This window comes from Penicillium hispanicum (assembly GCF_028827665.1).
Source record: "Penicillium hispanicum strain IBT 35686 chromosome Unknown utg000001l_segment0_segment0, whole genome shotgun sequence".
NCBI classification, from domain to species: domain Eukaryota; kingdom Fungi; phylum Ascomycota; class Eurotiomycetes; order Eurotiales; family Aspergillaceae; genus Penicillium; species Penicillium hispanicum.
Window position 1 is genome coordinate 3,818,541 of NW_026623193.1, and position 20,241 is coordinate 3,838,781.

At 53.9% G+C, this 20,241-nt stretch overlaps 6 protein-coding genes across 6 annotated transcripts; 3 read left to right on the top strand and 3 right to left on the bottom strand.

The window, feature by feature from the left end:
* Positions 1-6,168: 6,168 nt before the first annotated feature.
* Positions 6,169-6,559, bottom strand: N7459_001437 (uncharacterized protein; the record flags this gene model as incomplete). Its single annotated transcript, XM_056940622.1, has 2 exons — positions 6,169-6,406; positions 6,483-6,559. 2 exons carry the CDS (start codon positions 6,557-6,559, stop codon positions 6,169-6,171), a joined length of 315 nt encoding a protein of 104 aa, XP_056804902.1.
* A 1,680-nt stretch (positions 6,560-8,239) lies between these two features.
* N7459_001438 (U2 snRNP complex subunit HSH155) lies at positions 8,240-11,971 on the bottom strand (the record flags this gene model as incomplete). Its single annotated transcript, XM_056940623.1, has 1 exon — positions 8,240-11,971. One exon carries the CDS (start codon positions 11,969-11,971, stop codon positions 8,240-8,242), a length of 3,732 nt encoding a protein of 1,243 aa, XP_056804903.1.
* A 1,544-nt stretch (positions 11,972-13,515) lies between these two features.
* On the top strand, positions 13,516-14,330 carry N7459_001439 (DUF3455 domain-containing protein; the record flags this gene model as incomplete). The annotated part of the gene is made up of 2 exons (XM_056940624.1): positions 13,516-14,163; positions 14,223-14,330. 2 exons carry the CDS (start codon positions 13,516-13,518, stop codon positions 14,328-14,330), a joined length of 756 nt encoding a protein of 251 aa, XP_056804904.1.
* Positions 14,331-14,738: 408 nt separating this feature from the next.
* On the top strand, positions 14,739-16,124 carry N7459_001440 (uncharacterized protein; the record flags this gene model as incomplete). The annotated part of the gene is made up of 2 exons (XM_056940625.1): positions 14,739-14,741; positions 14,787-16,124. 2 exons carry the CDS (start codon positions 14,739-14,741, stop codon positions 16,122-16,124), a joined length of 1,341 nt encoding a protein of 446 aa, XP_056804905.1.
* Positions 16,125-17,940: 1,816 nt separating this feature from the next.
* N7459_001441 (SAP domain-containing protein) lies at positions 17,941-18,798 on the top strand (the record flags this gene model as incomplete). Its single annotated transcript, XM_056940626.1, has 1 exon — positions 17,941-18,798. The coding sequence occupies one exon, from the start codon at positions 17,941-17,943 to the stop codon at positions 18,796-18,798; it is 858 nt and encodes a 285-aa protein (XP_056804906.1).
* A 767-nt stretch (positions 18,799-19,565) lies between these two features.
* N7459_001442 (uncharacterized protein) lies at positions 19,566-19,804 on the bottom strand (the record flags this gene model as incomplete). Its single annotated transcript, XM_056940627.1, has 2 exons — positions 19,566-19,736; positions 19,781-19,804. The coding sequence occupies 2 exons, from the start codon at positions 19,802-19,804 to the stop codon at positions 19,566-19,568; spliced, it is 195 nt and encodes a 64-aa protein (XP_056804907.1).
* Positions 19,805-20,241: the final 437 nt, after the last annotated feature.

Below are 20,241 nucleotides of genomic sequence, written 5' to 3' on the forward strand. Positions count from 1 at the left end.
AGATTCCCTACTATCGATTCGATAGCCCGAACATTATTGATACCTGCGCATTCTATACGTTCCTCATTCTCTTCGAGACGGGAGAGGGGGGTTGGTGGTCTTGAGGAATTTTGACCTGGCCAAAAATGCGCATGATGACGACGATTTTGACACTCTCCCGTCTACCACCTCGATTATCTTTTCTCTTCTTTTTCTTTTTCCCGTTCTTTTTTTTCTTGATCGCAATCGTACTGGTTGGGCCTGCCAGTCGCGTTCGCAGGTGACTCGTTGCAAAGTCGCCCAGCCTTACCTCATTGCCCCGGTGTGGAGGATGTACAAAGGATGGCGCGCGAACTCCACACTGGCACCCATCGGACTTGGTCCGGCATCCCGTCCATTTCCGGGGACCTTCCATGTACCCATCCTGTTGTGTAGTCGGTTTCCACCTTGGTAGCCACGGAAAAGGGGAAAGGAGGGGGTGGATGATAAGACGGAGAGTGCACGGAATGTCCTGTTCTCGTGCACGATATGGCAGTGACCTTTCCCCCCCAATTGCCGGGAACCATGCATCTTCCATCTCCACACGACCAAGCCATCACAGTCCACGCAGGAGATCACCGTGCGATGGAGGGGAGTCGGGAAGTGGAGACGAACGGGGGAAGAGAGACTGAGCACAGCGGGTCATTCTCACCTCGTATTTGACCATCACAGCATTTTGCCTCGGGGCGATGCAAGCCATGGCCGCCTCGTTTCCCTTGGGAGAGGGGGGCAGCTGGACACCGACGTCAGAGGACCAACACATAGGTTAGCGGCGCGGCTCCTGCAATAGCGCGGCAGATGCGACCAATGTCCAGAATCGGACACATCACACCGTGAAGAGGGCCGAGTTCTCAGATCGTTCGTGGAGGCCCCTTTCGTTGGTGGAACCAGTTTCCCATGCAATCGCAGGAAATCAGTTGGTGGGATTGCCAAGACCCTCGACTCAGCTAGGGAGCCCGAGATGGCACGCTAAGCTTCGTGATCACAAGGATCTGAGGTGTTGCCGAGGGAGGCTGAAGAACTGGTCCAATTCTCTCCTGCACAGTTCATCCTGGGTCCCGCCATTCCCGCTTCTCTCCACGCCGATTCCTCCCATCCTCTCCAGGCGCATGGGATGGCGACTCGCGTCGGTTCCATTGCGGAGGGCGCCCGATCGAGAACGTCCCGAATAGAAACACAGACTTACATGTATAGATCCCACCAGGAACAGCCTCCGCCATGAAAGTGCTCGGAAATCACCCTGGCCCGGAGTACCGTGGACGGCATCGCCGGTATTCGCGCTTCGAGGGTGGATGCGTGGTGATTCTCCGTCGTGAACTGATTGGTCTCTCCACGTTCCCAGCAAACCATGGCACCTCACGAGCGCGCCATGGCACCCCCTTCCAGAAAATCCCAACCAGTGAGGGTGCCATCAAGGCGCCTTCGAAGTTTGGATGCAGCGTGCCACCCAGATGCACAGGAGCCGGATATGGTAGGTTTCAGCTCGCCCGAGGACCAGGAAAGCGTTCCTTGAGGGTGACCCGCGGGTCCGTTCAGCGTGGAACTTATCGCGTTGGGTCGAATTGGCTTCGTAGTTCAAAGGATTGCAAATCTTCCGAGCTGTGGGCTTGTTCAGGGTATATGCACTGGACTACGGAGGATACCTCAGGACTATTGGCCCATCACAAACGTGCATGGAAGGGCATAAAAAGCAAGCAAAAAAAACGCCGGTCGGAGTTGTTGCGTGAGGAGGGATCGGAGTCCTTGTAGACACCTATAGTCATTGGTTGCTCCGCTACGGGGGTTCTCATACATACATGTACATACATCGAGACTTTCCTGGGTAAAGACCAGTTCTGGCCCCACTGCCGAAATCCTCACCAGCGTGTCGGGATGCGCTTGGGCAGTCAGGTACCGAGAGGTCAAGCAAATTGCCCAGTCGAGGCCATCGTCCAAGCGCGAACGGAGCAGCGAGAAAAGGGAAAGGGGGAAAAACCAGGCAGTGCAATGCTCCATGCTCTAGACCGAGTGAACCATCCCGTGTGTGGCCCACTCGACATCTCACCGGCAGGACCGACGGGATGGACTTGCATCATCGCTGAGGGTGACAACTGACTAGTGAGCCAACTAGCTACAGGAGGTGACCACCGAGCGAGATGCGTGCCCGGAGCTGAGTGGACGGGGCAAGGCCGTAACCGTGTGCCCCGTTTCAAGGGCGTCGCGGCGTCGCCCTGTCCACAGCTCCATGTCCCTCAAACATCCAAGTATCAGGCATCGATCTCACCGGAAGGGAGCCGGATAGGTAGGGTTAAAGGGGGATCGAAACTCCACCAAAGTGTATCTGGGCATACACTTTCTCTCACCACTCCCCAGATATACCATTTTGCGACTTCGATCATCACCAGGGCCCAAGCTTCTCCTACACGGGTGTGGACCCCGAAGGCGTTGGAGTCGGTCGAAACAATAAAGATATAATCATCACTATCATCATCACAATCTGACCGCTTCTCTGCCTGAACCCAAACCAGCCCCGGCCTGACACGGCTCATGACGCGCTACCCTTCCTCTCCCTCAGCCTCTGCTGATGCAGATTCAGAGGAGGCACGCCTTCCCGAGGCACGCGCTGAAAAACCCCAACCTCGAATCGGCGGTCAAGTCAACTCTAACCCCCCAGAGCCTCGCAGAATTATCGGAGAAATACACCCCCAACTTGCGGGACACCCCAGACGGAGAACGAGGGCGAAGGAGAAGCGCGCTAGCGAGAGGCACCCAGGTATAGTCCCAATAGTTGTATCGCGTCGCGGTCGCCGCGCAGCACTATCAAACAGTAGTTCCCAAATAGTGCTCCCCCGACCGTAGTGTTGATGAGGGAATCCCACGTTATGACGGCCGCCGATCGCCGCGCCATCGTCCATCATCTGTCATCTGCACGGGGCTCAGATCTTGGCAGTCCCCACCACGGCAGATCGGCCGCGAAATTGGCCTCTAAATTCAAGGTTGACGGTCGCAGCGTGCACATCACCGTTCGGCGCTATACTAACTATCACGACTGCCGCTGCCGTCGTGGAGGGGTACCGGTCCTGAAGACGATATGTCCAACTGCGACTGTTCGACTATACATTCTGGTGCGCGCGATACGCGACGTTGCATCGCGGTGCCCTGGACGGGCGCGGGCGCGGGCGCATCGTGTTTTGCTCCCTCTCGTGCCTTCCGCAGACTCTGTTTCTATTGATAGCACGACACGATCAAGAAAGGTTCGACAGAGTCAGAACCAGAACCAGAACCACACCACAGGTCCAGGGCACGCGCAATCTCCCATGTTTCTCTCGACCAGCAATCCACCCGGGTAAATGGGTTAAATGGCAAAGGGTCTATAGATACGACAGTCATAGTATACCCAGCGCGAGGACTGGACTCCATAATAAGAGAGGGGCCGAGGGTGAGGACCTCGATATGTATGGTGGCCAACTCCACCTGTCCCTTGAAAACTACAGTACATTGTATGACGGACAACGCTTCCAGAGGGGAATGGACGCTGATTGGGCCAGCAGGACACCCGATACCGGACACGCACGACGACGGTATTGTACGAGACGAAAGGGGGAACTGGGGCTCACCCGGGGCACGGATCCACCGCATCCGCATTCTTGTTTGTGCAGAGTCGAGCAGGCAGGCCCGAATATGGTTAGGCGCGCTCCACTTACAGACGGCAGATAGTCGATAGCCGAGCTTGGCAGTATGGATCGACCAATCATCGGTGGGAGCTCCACTGAGAGCTGACGCGTGCTTCGTCCCGGGTGTCTTGCTCAACGTGGGATGGTCTGGGTCTGGGATGGTCGCGGGTTGGCGTTCATACAACCGCCGGTGGACGAGGGTGATGAAAATAGAGAAGTGGGGTGGAAAGGATCGGAAAACCTTGGTTCGCGAGAGTTTATACTGTTTGTAGGCGTAGACTAAATTTCGATCTTGATGTTGATATGAGGATCTATCTACTGGTATGGATGATACCACCCCGATCACTACATAGTTATTAGATAGTACTACCACCACCACCACCACCATCACCACCACCTGGAGCCAACCGGGCGTCAAGCCTCATGACGCCATGGCACCGGCTAGCGCGACGCCCTCCCCGCAAAAACCCGTTGGTCCCCTACGTGAGATCCCTGCGTGCGATCCTGGCGGGCTCCACCATCCCCCCTAACAACACTGCCACAGGGTCAACGCTAAATCCCAACCTGAAACGCCCGGCGCCTTTTCAACCTTTTTCTCGCCCTCCACCGTTCGAGCTCGAGTTCGAGATCGAAAGAATCGCCTCCTTTCCACTCCTTCCGAGTCGTGTCAAGGCCATACTCCTTCCGGCCACTTGCCCCGTCGCCCAGACCAGACCTTTTCCGCGGGTGCAATTTTAAATCTCGTTGCCATTACGTAGAGGTTCGCTTTTGATGCAGTCTTCTATTGGGGTGGAGTGCATGGCTTTTGTCGCGGGCTCAAGTTGTCCCCTTCAGCGTCCCAGCGGAGAAGCTCGGGGCTGGCCGAGTTCGATGTATACACATCACCGGCGTCTGTACATCGACCTCGGTGCTGCGGTCCTTCATCGCGACTGGCTGCGGGAAAGATTCCCTCTGCACTCGACAGGCCGATGGAAAAGGAAAAGGAAAATGGTTGGTGGTAAGTGGTCAGTGGTAAAGGATAAAGTAAAACTCAGAGTTACGGTGTGCGCTGTACAACGTGGTGGCTGCCGTACCCCTCCAACCCGTGATATCGACCACGTTGGCGCGCTACGTCTGTCGTACATCCACCAGTGCATTTCCATCCTCCCGGACGACTTGCTCCATCTACGAGCCGCCGCACCCTGACCCAGCAGCCAGGATCAAGCTCCCCCCCCCCCCCCCCCCCTGGCGACGAGACGCTTGCAGAAAGTGGAGCGAGGCACTTGCTTGGCCCATGTCACCGGCTGCTTCGTTAGGACGCCTCTCAGCAACCCGCAGCCCGCCCGAACGGACGCGCTGGACGAGGAGCCCGCCGAAGGAGGAGGGGGGGCGGGATACGATGGCACGACGATGACATCGCGACGGAGTTGGGGCGGAGTACGGACGGAGTCCTATCTGTATACAGTCGCATGGAGAGAAGGGCGGGACGGCGAGTCCGATCCACCAGATCCCATCGACGGGACACTGCTCCGTCGCCGCCAGGCTCGAGTCGAGTCGCTGCAGGGTCTGGCAAAGTGCTCCTTTTCCATCCTCGGTCGGAGGAGATACTCAGTTGGTGCAATGCCCAGGCGAGGATTGCTTGTACAGCGCCGACACCCCAGAGTCCCACACCCCCCATTCACAATCACATTCAGCATTCAGCATTCACCCTTCGGCAGTTGAAGTTGCATACCTAGTACCTACGCACATGATTATTGTCCGCTCTCATCTATACTGCGCAACCCGATCCCTGTCTCCTCGCGCGCCACAAGGCCCTTCCCCCGAACTTTGCACATGAATCCGTGGTCGCATACGTGACAGGTCCCATTGTGCATCTGGGTACGCGGCCTGATAACAGCTTGGGGCTGCGTTTGGGGAGGATGTATGTATGTACATGGACGAGTCGAGGCGCGACACGCTACCTTCGACTTGAATTCCGTCCCTTGTATCCGGACTACACTGCTTCTCCGCCCCGACGAGTATAAGACCGTCGATATCAAAGGTATACAAAACCTAATCCAACATGAACCTATACATGAGAGGACCCAAGCTCCGTCCCAAAAAGCACGGGCGTTCACCATCCTCCCCAGTGGAGATCCACCCTAGGCGTTCATGTCCGGCATGTGCCACCGACGCCTCCCACGATCTCTCGCTCTCTCGCAGAAGGATCAACGGGCCTCTGCGAGCCATGGTCCTCGCAGCAAGAGGGTGTGTGCCTGTACGGGCATTGGGGTCCATGTCCCAGTGGGTGCCACCAACCGGGTTAAGAACAATCCCAAATCGGATTCATCTTATCCAACGTAAATTAAAAAAAAACACCATCGGCCCAAACTCTAAACCTTGATTGCCAGCCGGGGCGTGAGACCCTGAAAATCCACCAAAGCGCCACCGAAAACCCTCGCGCTAGGGCATCAAGGACAACAAGACAACAAGATCAAAAACCCGGGGCGAACCACGAATGAAAATTCCCAGGCGGCCGTCAAGTCGCCTGCGTGACGCGTGCCCGCTCCACGACTCCTCCACCCCTTTCTCCGGTCGGATGGGATGCTGGGCACGACATGCGACGGTAGAAAATGGTATAGTGCCAAGCCCAGATGCGCGCGTGAGACGCTCCTCCCGGCTGTCCTTCCTGAGCCTCGAACCTACCGCCGAAGCTAGGCTTGGTACCACCGAAGGACCAGCTATCTCCATCGCCATTCCCCGGTTCAGGGCGCGCGCTGTGATTGGGGGCGTTGGACGGGCATCGAATTCAGGGGGAGGCTGTGTAGGCCGTTGCGCGGTCGTCGTACATACCTACTTTGATACCGGGACGCGGGATCGGATTCCCCTGTGATTTGCTTTTCGGGGTGGCGCCCATTGGGATATGCCATCCTGGAGTGGATGGAGCAGAGCGGGATACTATAGACAGGGCTATGGGCCTTCTGTAGGCAGTAGGATACCCGCGACAGGGCGAACTCCACGGCTGACGCCAGTTCATGTACTACATACTACCTACAACTACTAAGTAGGTAAGTACTATATCTCATGATGTACATGTACGTGCACCCTGTAGATCCATCCACTCAGCGCAGCTGGTCGCACCGAGCCAGGCAAAAGATCCATCCCGCCTGTACATGTACATACATGTAGAGACAGTCCATGCAGGGCCCGAAGGATGCCGTCGCCTCGCCTCTCACAAACCCAAAACGAATATCCAATATTACTGATAATAATAATAATCATAATCATAATACAGACATACTTACTACCGGCAAACCCAAAACCACAGCAGAAAAGAAAAAGGGTCTCTCGGCGCAGATTGGATCGCGCATCCACCAATTCCCCACAGCCAAGAAGCACGCCTGACGTCCTCGCGAGAGCTGACGCGGCGCCAAGCCTTCCCACGGCAAGCTTAGGCATTTGGCGCCTCTTGGCGCTGCGTCGACTTCCAAGTATATGCGTCTGTCCTCAAGATGGGCGAACCCCAAACTCGGTGCTGCGAGGAGACGAAAACATGGATTCGCAGTTGAGTTTGGGACTTGTGAGGACATGACCCGCCATTGGCGATTGGATGCTGCCGTACAGTACAGGACCAAGTGGTGAGGGTCTTTCCCGCCCCCCCCCCTCAATGACTCTTCCTCCACCGTCCAGCGAGGGTTGCCTGTGGGAGGATTACGTTTCTCTTTTTTTTTTTTTTTTTTTTTTTTTTTTCTATTTTTGCGTGTTGCGGTGGCAAAGTGTCGGGGATGGAAGTTGCGGTTGCGGGTTGGAAAGGGGGGAGGATGTGTTCCCCCCGTTTTCCTTTCGCCCGAGTGCCTCGACTGTCAGTGTGAAGACTTACCTAGGTAGACTCCCTACTGCTGGGAGCCATTCACTATTGGAGTCTAAGTCCATAGTGCTGCACCTAGGGGTGTCTTGTCTACGACCAGGTATACCCCCGGGTGCTGCAGATGTATACCCCAGACTTCTCGCCCCGGATGGGAAGAAGATAGTCGGGATTGACGGTGATTGTCGCCGTCGGGAGCGATCACTGCCCTATGGCTACCTGTCATGGTGCTTGGCCATCACTCATTCCAGGGTCGGCGACGCTCGAGCTTGCGATGGACCGGGAACGCGATAGTCGTGGGATTGAGTGTAGTCGTCGATTCTCGATACCGACCATGTTATCGGTGCGATCGTTTCAAGGGCGCCAGAAATAAGCTATCCCGGTCGCAAACGAGGTATATACTTCCAAGCTTCCCGACGATGATCCTCGTGCAACTATTGCACCAAAGATTCATATTTTGATCAGCTTGGAAGTCTTGAATACATGCTGTATCCAATTGAGTACTACTACTAGAATCTCTGAAACGGAATTAACTCCTTGGTGAATTTTGGAAACTTGATATACACTCAACCACGCCGAACGTCCGATCGTGCCTGCATGAAGATGGGGGGGAAAAAATAGAAAAGATCAAATACGAGCAAAGAAACAAAAGACACCGGCTGGCAAACACAAAGATCCCTGGAGAGAAGATAATTATGCAAGAGGAGAATCAAATCAAGAAAGGGTTCAGATTACAGCACCATCCTTAGACGATGATCGACAGCTCTGGTCGGTCCAGGCCATCATACTCCAAGCTGGGGTAGTAGGGAACCATCGCGTCGGCTCCTTGGACGTATGCGTCGTTGTATAGTCGCCAGTACGGCGTGCGAACCTTCCGAGCCGGGTGGAACAGACCTGCCCACACGTAGTTCATCACTGTGCCCGTGCCGACCGCCATGCGAATCGCGTCGATGGCCTCGACGATCCGGTCAATGACGTGGGGACTGGTCTCGAAGATGTTGGGGAATACCAGGTTGAGGAGATGGACCATTGCGTCCTCGCAGCCCAGACCGACGACGCCCAGCGCAATGTGCTTGACCACGCTGGCCGCAGTCTGCCGGTGAACCTGGTCGCGGTCGATCAGCGCATCCTCCAGCAACGGAGTGACAGCGTAGACATAGTCCTTGGCCATCTCGCCGATGTATTCAAATAGGAAAGACAGAGCCTTAAGGACGCCGTTTTGCACGTTGAGCTCGGGCACGCGGTATTCGTTCATCAAGGCGGGAAGCACAGTGAAGGGAGCGCAGGTCTCGGCCACAATACCAATCGCGACAGCCGTACAAACACGGGATTGACGTTCTTGCACACGCAGGTTGTTGAGGAGAGTGGCCAGGACATCCTGGGGACCAATGGCCTTGGCGATAAAACCGAAGGTGTTGTTGGCCGCGCGACGAATGCCCTTCTTGTGGGCCTTGAGCATATCTAGCAGCTCGAAGCAGATGCGCATCCATTCACGGGCATTGACGGACTCGGGACCACGGTCGGCGATACGTCCGACCAGGTCGATGGTGTTCTCCTGCACCTTCTCGTGACGGTTACGCAGGATAGGGGTGAGTCGGGGCAGGAGGTCGCGGATGGGTGGTTGCATCTGGTTGATACCGACCACCGTGACGATGGATCGCAGAGCACCCAAAATGGAGCCCAGAACCTCGGGGTATTCTTCACCTAGGTATTCATACAGCACCACACCAAGCTTGCCCATGAGTGCATCCTCGCCACACTGCTTCATGACCATGGCAATGCGCGAAATGAGATCTGCGGCTTGCTGTCGGACCGTGGCTGACTTGTTGTTCAACCGCCAAAGAATGGTACTCACAATCTGGGGAAGATAAGGCTTGCATCGTGTGCTGAGGGCATTCACCGCGGTACCAAATCCGTTCAAAATAACGATGTCCTCGATGCTTTGTTCCTGGAATGCGTAGAGGACACCGTCAATCAGTCTCTCCTCCAGTCGCTCGGAGATATCCGCAGCGCCCAGCGAGGCAATCAGCTTCTCAATCGTTTCCACCGTCATCTTGCGGTAGGGCTCGCTCTCGTCTTTCAGGTTGTTGACGACTCGCTCAAGGATCTCACCAACACCCACTTTCTGACCCAGGTCAACAGTCGTATCAACCACCTGACGATAGTTCCTTCGATCAAGCGCCATGCGCCTCACCCAGAAGCTCTTGAAGAAGTCGGTCAACACATGCTCCTTGAGGTAGCTGGCAGTCACTCCGTCCGTGCTAGAGCATTGCGACACAACCTTCAAGACCACCTTCTTCATTTCTTCATCTGGAGACGAGAATTCTCGAAGCAGAATCTCCATGATCTGAGTGGTATAGTAATTGGCGTACTCCTCATCCATGAGAGGTATAATGTAACCAACAGCTTTCAGGAACGCAGCAAGACCCTTTCCACGTTGCTTTCGGGCGCCGGTCCACAGAGGGTTCAAGATCTCGTCGAAGCTTTCAATACCATAGGGGTTGGCAGCTTCAGCCAGCGCAGCCACAGCCAGCGCAGTCACGGTTCTAACCTTCGCCTGTTCGTCGCTAAGGTTGTCTGAGATGCAGTCGACAAGACCCTTCAGATGGGGGAGAATGGCACAACCCATTAGAATAGGGATTTGCTGTACGATCTTGACACCGGTGTGTCGAGCCTGCCATGATTTCTTACTGCGACAGACAGCACGAAGGAAGGGAAGGAGGGCGGGAATACCAAGGGCAGAGGCCACAACTGCAAAGGCTCGTGCTGTGGTGTTTCGCACATATTCGTCAACATGGTCGATATCGGGTCGCATGGTACTAATCATGGTGGCGAGACCAGCGGCCTTGGCAAGGTTGGAAATAATTTCACGACCTTCAACACGAGCATAATAATCTTGATCGATAAGCAGAGGCTCAATGACAACCAGAATCTTATGCACGTAAGGGCGGACCAAGTCATCCAGCTTGTAGAGCACCCGATCAATGACCTTGACTAGCAGATGACGTTCCTGGTCCTCCAATGACTTCTCCATGAGCAAAGGAAGGATCTGGTTGAACAACGGCCCCGCGCCAAAGTTCCGCGCATTGTCGGTGAGTTGTCGCAGTGCGGTCTTTCGCATAGGTGGTGTGCCGTTCTTGACCTTGAGCAGAAGTCTCATGATCTTTCTCTCCTTCAATTCGTCGACAGTCATGGATGTTTCATCACCGGCTTCCATAAGCTTACCGAAATAAGCCATGTCCTCAGGCTTGAAGAACTGCAGATCGCCCACCCCAGGAATGTCGGTTGGAAGTTCTTTGCCCATGGAACGAACGCTTTCAGGTTCTTGCATCATGAACCCGCCAAGACCACCGGCACCAGCCATGGGCGCTGGAGTGGCCATCATCTTCCGCGCGGGAGTTCGAATAGGCGCATATCCTGGAGGAGGGTCCAAGATTTTGTAACCCTCAGAGGGCAACATCAAATCAAGTTCCTCATCAGACCATGCGGCAGTTCGACCAGTGATGTCGGTCCCAAAACCGGCGGAAGCCACAGGCGCGACACCCTGAGAAGGATGCATAGGTGTGGCTAGTCCTTGGTTACCGACAGGGGTCGCGGCTGTCAGGGAAGGCGCTTGATCCCACCGCGAACGACGCTTGGGAGCTTCTTCTGGGGCACCAGGCGCGGGTGTCTGATCCCATCGGGACCTCTTGGTCTTCGCCTCGGCCTCTTCGGTGGTGGGCTCTGCAGTGTCCTCCGTGGACACATCCCAACGCTTCTTGCGCTTCCTACCGGCTGCTACATCAACAGTGGGGCCGGCCTCAGCATTCTCCTTGTCGCCTTCCACCATTTTCAGCGAGGCCTGATGTTCTGGCACCTCCTCGCCACGTTCCCGCTTCTCTGCAATCAGTTTTTGGACACGTTCTTCTTCTTTCTCGATCTCACGAAGAGCCATGACCTCGCGGTAGGTCTGGCCATCCCCCTCCACGTTCGCGTGGGTATTGGCAGCGAAGGGGTCGGCGCGCGTTGGCGTCAGAGGTCCACGGTTGAATCGGCGCTTTTGGTAGTCGGTCTCACGGTCGGCAATGCGCGCGGCCTTCTCACGACCTAGAAGGATATCCTCCTCCTCGACTCCGTTTCCATGCGCCATCTCGTCAATCTGACTTCTGGTTGCAGTGTACTGGCCGACCAAATTATGGCCGCCATTCGCATCTTCCATTTCCTCATCATCACCGTTGACAGCGATCGAAGTGTCGTAGCCGGAAAACCTGTCCGCCCCTTCCCGTTCGTACAGAGTCGTATCGAAGGATTCGGTAAGGGAGGCCTTGGTCGAGTTGTCAGTGCGTTGACCAGACGGATCAAAGGTCCTAGAACCTTTTTTGCCAGTAGCAGCAGCATTGCGCTCCGCTTGGAGCCGCCGAACGGCTTCAATATCGGCTGGGGGAGTGATCAGCACGGAAGCAGTGAGGGGAGTGGCAGAGCTCTTACCGTCAGACATGGCGTTGCGGTCGGATTAAAGGAGACAGTATGATCGCGCAAGAAGAGGCAGAAGATATGACAGCAGCTACATCCGGATCAGGTACCGTTGAAACGGCAGCATCGATGATAGGGGGAGCTCGTGGCTGATGCGTTCCGATGAGTGCAAAAAGCACGTCGCCCGCGAAATCGCGCTAGTGGATGACTAATAGTACCACGTGACTACATGGCAGGAACTAGATGAGTCATCAATTTTCGAGGCAGCCAGCCCTGGAGGGCTCGAGTCCAGATAAATAGGGTAATCGAATGGCTGATTTTATGATGGTTCAAAAAAAAAAAAAAGGTCCTGAAGAACAGGACCTTGACGCATTGGACAGACCCCCGGTGCCGCTAGGGGATTTAAAGGCTGCACTGTCAGAGCATGATCACAACCTTGGAAGTATTTAGTTCAAAGGTTGGTTCATTGATATATATCACTAGATCTCCAAAACCCTATGATCCGAACTCAGGTGTTTTTTTATACAGCAGACTGGTAGCGATATCATTGGTGAACAATCATTCGACTTCTGATAAAAAATATGCGAGAAGAGTGTCTCTTGAGATCCGTCAATATATTTACATCATGCATCGATTGTAACTATCAGGAGTGTCGGAAGTTGCTATTTTTGAATACTGCACGACCGAGTTCAATTTATACTTTGACACAGCATATGACCATCAGGATTGGCGTTACTTCCACCAATAACACATCGAGAGTGGTATGTGAGACGTTTACTCCGTCAGCCTCTACCGATATAGTGCTGTCACAGCAAGTGAAGAGTTACCCAGAGCACATATTTTTTTCTTCTAGGCTCGCACCACTTCAGCAGGGATTTTCGATGATGCTATCATTGAGACTTGGACATTTGTGGACCATGTCCGACTAATCTTCCCGACGTTGTACCCGTGGACTGACTCCTGTACCCTGCCGGCGGCTAGCACCACTGGCTTTGGGTGTGACCTGTCTAGGCGATTGGATGTGGCATCAGCGAGTAACAAAATTGACTACGATATTTGCGATCAGATCTCTTTTGGGGCTTATCCCACTCAGGATTCTGCCTCGTTTGGCTTCCATCTCCTGGTGGGGTTGCCAACAAAGAGCCCAATTTTAGCGCCCATGTTACCTTAGCCCCAGGAGGCTATTCTCGTCCCAGGAGGCGATGCTCGTCTCCAGTTGCAAAGGAAGTTGACTGGTCCCCTGGGCAAGATCCAGAAAGCCACAATTGTGTCAGGCAGATTGAAGCAACTAAGCCACGGTTCATGGTATGGAGTATGGGGGTTTGGGAAATCAAATAAGCAACCGAGGGGTTTCCCATGCAATTCTGTCTTAAGAAGAGGTTTGTCTTTGTTCTGAAACCGAGTACTGCGAAAGGTTTCACTTATTTAATAAACGGATCCATCCGTCCTTCTGACTGTTACGCCTGTTGCTTCCGTGTTTCCCTTTCGCCGTCACTTCGCTTCATTCGCTCGAGTCGAGCCTTTGCGATAACATTCTCCTTTTACTCCGTCAGATCCACGCTGATCAAAATGCATGGAATACATACCCTCATACGATTCCTCGCCATGGGACTCGCAGGCACAGCATCCGCTCTCCCGGGTCCTTTGAGATTAGCGGCCACATTCTCCCATATTGCCAACGAGCTTGATCACATTAGCTTGGGAAACTGCTCCCTTGTCAATGCAACCCTGCCTTTAAATGATACCAGGGTCAAGCTCCCCAGTCCCTCGTCTCATTTGAGCCTTAAGTACGTTGCTCTTGGCCGAGGAACACAGAACTACTCGTGCCCGTCCAGCTCAGTCGACACTCGGAATTCGATAGCGCCTGTGGCTACTGGTGCAGCAGCCACCCTATTTGATGCATCGTGTCTGGCAGCAAGCTCTTTGACACTACTTCATGAGATGCCTGCCGTGGTTGGCAATGCTCCCCTTGGATCTCTCGCTTTTATGGCCGAACTTTTGAGCCAAGTCACCAACACTTCCGATATCATCCTTGGTGAACACTATTTTGATGCGAAGGGCAATCCTTCCTTTGACTTGCGATTGAGTAACTCCGACGACTGGATGATTTCCAAGAAAACAGCATCTGTGGTTGCGCCAAAGCGGGTGTCGACGCCGGAGAGAAGCCAAGACGTTCCTTGGTTGAAGCTGGATCGCAAGGAGGGGAACGGTATCAAGGTCGGTCTACATGAATATGTTATCCCCGGTCACTGTACAGTCTCTGACTTGAGTTCTAGGAAGTTTATCGCGTCATGACCTTTGAGGGAGGCCCACCCTCGACCTGTGCTGGTCTGAATGGTACCGTTTTGGTTCAATATGCAGCGGAATACTGGTTTTACGGGTGATAGGTGATGGGCGATGGCGAAGGGGTGGCTAGCTATGCTCCTGCAGATGATATTCGAGGGACAATAATCCGTACTGATTATTAGCATCAAAGGCATTTGTGAGCTGATTATTGATTTACACAATGAAAGTGATGTGGTTCTGTCCGGTTGCGATCGGCGCCCTGATCATGGAGGAAAACCCCATACTGAAACCTAGGCATGAGCTGCCGTCTGTAGTTGATGGCGGTTAATACTCATCGATCGTTTGTTTATGGCGCAGAATTGAACTACCTAATCGTGGACCAGTGGGCGATGTGTGGTTTACATAAGGCGCTCGGCGCCCTTCTCCAGTGAGTCGCACATCCTCCCCATCCACGTCCCCTCCTCTCATTAATCATAAACAGAGTTCTTCTTTCAACACCTGACAGAATGGTGAGTCCCTTGATCATCTTCAGAGCTGGATCTGATTTTCTTTAGGTCAAGCCAACGCTTGAAAGTCTCCCAACTGAGCTGCTCATTCTTATCTTGTTGGAGATACCCGATCGGGCTTCTCTCAAATCCATTGTGATTTCGTCACCGCAATGTCACAGAGCATACCTCGGAGCTCGTCGTCAATTGCTCCTTGGACTCATCCAGAGACAAAATAAAGACGGGCTTCTAGACCTATCAGAAGCAATTGCTGCTGTGCGGGCTAAAGGCCTCTGGCTCGCGCATAAGAAAGAAGAAGCCATCGCGTTGTTGGACACTTGGAGACGCCGCAAAGAAATCAGCGAACTGGGTTTGACACATGCGAAATCGCTGGATCAACCGGCAGATCTGGATGAAACTGTCAGCCTTCTCCATCTATTAGAGAAACTGTATTTCTTCCTAGAGGACTTTCCCACCAGTGCAACACAACCTTCATGGATCAACTCTACTGAATGGGGGACAAAACTACCTATCAGGCTGTCCAAGGTCGAAAAGCGGCGCTTCTTGAGGGCTTTATGTCGACTACAACTTCATGCTAATATCTTTGGAACGCCCGAGAAAAGTATCGATCTCGGATATCCCTGTGATCATAATCAGTGGCTGGGTCCCCCGGAAGATGAGAGCCACGAGGAGGCATATCGCTTATTATACGGAGTTATCCCCATCTGGGAGTATGAGGAGATGGGATGTGTATGGAAATATCTCATGGGGAAGTTCGAGTCCATTACCAGGGAGATTTCCCATGACTTATGCCAGCTTGCGGGCGGTAATCCGCACATACTCTTTTCGCAAATCCTTCCCGAGGATGAACGCCCAGAGGGCGGCGTCATAAATTGCCTGGACGATTCCGACATCTTCCCTGATTATCTCAATGCCTTCACATCGATCGGACCAGACTTTCTCTATCGTGCTCTGCATACAAGCCGTCAACGTCGGCGCAAAATGATGACGAAGAACATGGATATCTCGGCCATAAGCTTCATTGGCTGGTATACTGGAGTCTATTTGGAGGAGTGGCGGCCCTTTCACGAACCTGCGGATCCGTATGGGATCCAAAATTTCGAGGCGTTCTGGTCTACGTTGCCGCAAATTGAACAGCCAAACCTTGGCTGGAGGAAGATATGGCTGCTTCCTCATACCTCTGAGGATTCCCTCCTAGAGGCACTCAACCCGAACCGGAATCCCGAGATTGATTGGATCTGGGGATATGCTCTATGGGATGGTAAGCGGTTGAAGGAATGGAAGGCGCCGATATTGGAAGGTGCTCGTCCGGGCTATCAAGCTGTCCCCGCTCCACTTCTTCTTCTCCCTGCGCCTTACTATGAGACTTACCATGAGCCTTCGTGAAGTGCGAGCATGTATTCGAGATAAGACATTAGGTTCTCACCCAAGGAACCTTCCAAAGTGGAAAGCATCAATGGAACTAATGGAAACCGGCGTAAAATGCTAAAATTAGTCCGATTTTATACTTTAATCTCAGGGAGTTGAGCTAGTCATGATGACATCTTCCGTGTGCCTTCGAAGGTTGAATTGCTAATATCTAAGTTCTTGTCGAGCCTTTCTCTTCGACTTCTCTCCGAGTACATCGTTCGGATCTGGTGAGACCGGCGAAACAGGGCTGCTGGATGAAATGAGTCAGCTGGTCGGATTCCCGTTTGAGTCTGAAAGAGCTTTCCCACGATGCTGTCTGTGCGGATATATCGCAGATAGTTTGGACGGCTGTGGATATGTTATGGAGAAAACTTCCTCGAGAAAGATATTGGATGAACCTGTTTGGGAAAACCACGGGGCGAACGGCTACATCTGTGGGAAGTCTGCCGACTTGAACAACAAGTATTTCGAAATTCCATGGGCATGGACGCGTATCTACCTAATTCTGCGCCGGTTTTACCACATCACGGAATTCTTTTATATTGCACAGCAGGAAGAGGAGCAGGAAAAGGAGCAGGGATGAGAGCCGGACCTTTGCTTTTACGAATGACCCTTGCTAAGTCGCTCTGTATGCGGATCCATTAAGCTTTTGCTTGAAGAAGGATGATCGTTATGTTGTTCTTCGAATCGCTGAATATTTGCTAACACAATTTTATAATCTTTGAAGAATAGTGGATCGAAATAGAGTACCGAACACGGTGAGAGTATCAACTTACTGATCACAACATTTCCTTAGAATCCCTGTACCATACTGGTCACCGATGCCTTAGAAGACAATATAAAAGTGGCGCAGCCAAGACGGCCCAATGTGGCGCAGTGCATGCAGCATTGAATCCAACCTGTGTGTCCAGGTGAACAGCGGTCAAATATGAGTCAATCGACAGAAAGAGCTGAGTTGACATCGGGTCAAGCTTTAGCGCGGCGCCTCCAGGTTTTCCATAGGGGATGCCTTGATCGGCTCCCGCATGGAGCATTTAGGGAGCTGTCAGTGGCGCTTGACGGTTGGGTTGCCTCGTATATAGGCCTCCAGTGGCTGCGTTGTCCCCCAGCAGTCAAGGAAAGGTTAGGCTCTGCCCTGTCAATCGGGATCGCCGACGTTTACATCGATTGATGATAGGAGATGTTTGCATGGTGGATATCGGGACGTTTGCCACACTGGCTACCTGTCGGGTTGACAATGCGGTTGACTGTAGCTGAAGTGCTCATGTTGGAACTGTAAACAGAATCTCCTACAGGGATTTCTAGAATCAGGATATCGTCGGCTGCTGCTTTGAGTACATAAGGAAGCTTGAGAAACATGCAATCCGTTTTGGGCATGATCTAATGATGATCATCTGAAATTGACTCATTCTACCAGTGAGTCTCAAGGTCGATGATGTGGCAAGAATTAAGCTCTGCAATTCCTCGGTATAGCATCGGCAACAAATTGGCAGTCTGTGGTCAAACCGTGAAGATGCTCCTGAGATGGAGAGGAATAGAAGTGTGGCTCAGCCCGAGAAGCTGGTGGATCACATGACCGCTCCGGTCTGGACGCGCGACGTCGGGTTCGCGTCTTCATCCCCAGCACCGCATTCACTCCCATTTTTATCCTTTCTTGACCGGCGCATCCATCGCATGATGAGAGAAAGCCCCAACTGATACCCAATTCCCCCTTTTAACCGATCTGGACCTGCGCAGCCCGCGCTTGACCCGAACCCATCACAAATCGCATCTCTAATTTCAACCACCGAAAATGGCGACCGATTACAGCAAGAAGACCAATGCCGAGCTGGTGGAGATCCTCAAATCTCGCTCTCTCGCACACACCGGCAAGAAGGCTGAGCTAGTTGCTCGTATCCAGCAAGACGATGAGCAGAAGGCCTCCGCGACTCCTGCCGACGCCACCAAGACCGACAACGCCGAGGATGTCATCGACTGGGACGACGAGGTCCCGGCGGAGCCTGCGCCTGTGAAGCCATCCACCGAGGCGGGTGCAAACGCCATTGCTGCTGGCGGCAAGGGCGCCGTTGCCAATCCCGTCGCCGTTCCGAACCAGAAGCTCGACACCGACCCTGCGACGACCGAGGAGCTGAAGATCGAGTCGACGGGCACCACGGCTGGCGCGACTGATACTGCGGCGGCAGCCGAGACTGAGACGAAGCCGGCCGTGGATTACACCCGGGGGTTGCCGGCCTCTGAGCTGGAGGAGGAGCTGCGGAAGCGCAAGGCCCGCGCCGAGAAGTTTGGCATCGTCGAGGACACGGAGACGGCTGTGAAGGAGGCCGAGAAGGCGGTGCAGCGAGCAAAGCGTTTCGGGACCGGGGGCAAATCTGAGACCAACACCAGCGTGGGTGTCAAGGGTCTGGATGAGGCTCTTCCCGACGAACGGTCGCGCAAGCGGTCCCACAACGACCAGGGTGGTCGGGGAGGCAAGCGTCGCGATATTGGCCGGAACCGCAACCGCCGGGGGGACGGCCAGCAGAGCCGCAACGGAGGTGGCCAACAAGCATCGAAGGGATCGAGCGGACAAGCGGGCCAACAGAAGAACTGGAGCGAGAAGGATATCTCAGCTATGGAGGCTCGCAAGAAGCGATTTGCGGCTGCTGTTTAACTGATTCGATCATCTGCCGCTGGGATTCTGCACCTTTGAAGGGCGACCATTTTCTTTACATGTCAGGTTCTTTACTGGGCGTTTGTATCAACGTGCTATGAGGGAATTCGAAGACCCATCCTGGTCGATTTTCAATCAAGTCGCTTGTGCTTTGTGTGGACTTTCTTTGGCCTGGGGAGGACAAGGCTTGTGTATGATTATACGTAGTGTGTTGATCAATACCCTGTGGTTGCATCGCCGGGGAGAACCTGTAGGATTCTCGCACTCTCCTTGAGTACTGACCAGTTTCTCAATCGGTCTAAAGCACCGAGCCTCTGCGAGGCTGCCATGACTCGCCGTCACTTTCACATAATCCAGTGATTGAAGTTTTCTGCGGGCGCCATCAGCTGAGAAGTGCATTAGCCTCTGGTTCCTGCAGCGCCGCAGCTGGCCACTATCCTCCAGCACGCCCCCACGGCAAGGCCCAGCCCCTCCGGATCGGCATTGAGGCCGGAGATCGGCGAACTGACCGTTCTGTGGATGGCATCCAACTCGGTGCTATTGGATATGCTACCACTCACTTCACACGGCGAGCCGAATCGGAACCGCGCACAACGCCCTTGACCACGACGCAAAGAAATCCCTCGTCGGACCCTTCGACCCTTCATTTCCCTCCAGGCCCTTTGGTCTCATTTACCGCTAGTCTCCACTTGGATCGAGGCGGCGCTGGCGAATCCGCGGGTGCATCACCGCCATCGCTTTTTTTAGACGGCGCCGTGGCCAATCGACTAGGCGGCAAAGACGTCAATGAGAGCAGTGGACGCGGCCATGGCCTGGTGGAGTCGCCACAGCCCAGTCCTCGCGACTTTGCCAGTGCTTTCATCCTCGTTCTTCTCCAGGCCCCCGCTCCAGTGGAGCACGGAGGTCAGCCACGGCTTGGGGATCGAGCTTCCGGTGCACTAAATCCATCCTTTAGACCCTTTGGCCACTTACGCGATCTCACTGGCTCGCATTTTATCCCTGCCATTCCGGGAAGAGCAAAAAGAACGACGGCGAGTCTCCACGAATCCGTTGCTTGTCGCTCACAGATCACATTATGTATCATTCTTAGGCGACCCCTGGTCAAGGCTGAAGGCTCGGGACGGGCCTTCAGCTGTACCAGACTCTGGATAACGGTTATGAGTTCTTCGCTGCTGTCACCTTCCCAGTGGATTCAACGACAGGAATACAGACCTGACCTCTGTCGACTTGGTACATTTGTCAGTGTAGAGATGTCACGTTGTCACGGGGCACCAGCGCCGTGCATTATTCTTACGACTATCGCCAACGTGCGCCGTGGAGATAACATACAGGAGCTGCGCCTTGCATGGGCCCCTCGAGCGGCACGTTGGGAAATTCTCCGAAGACTGGGGGAAGTCCAATCGTCACCTCTACAACCATACCGCTACTCTACGCACTGAATGC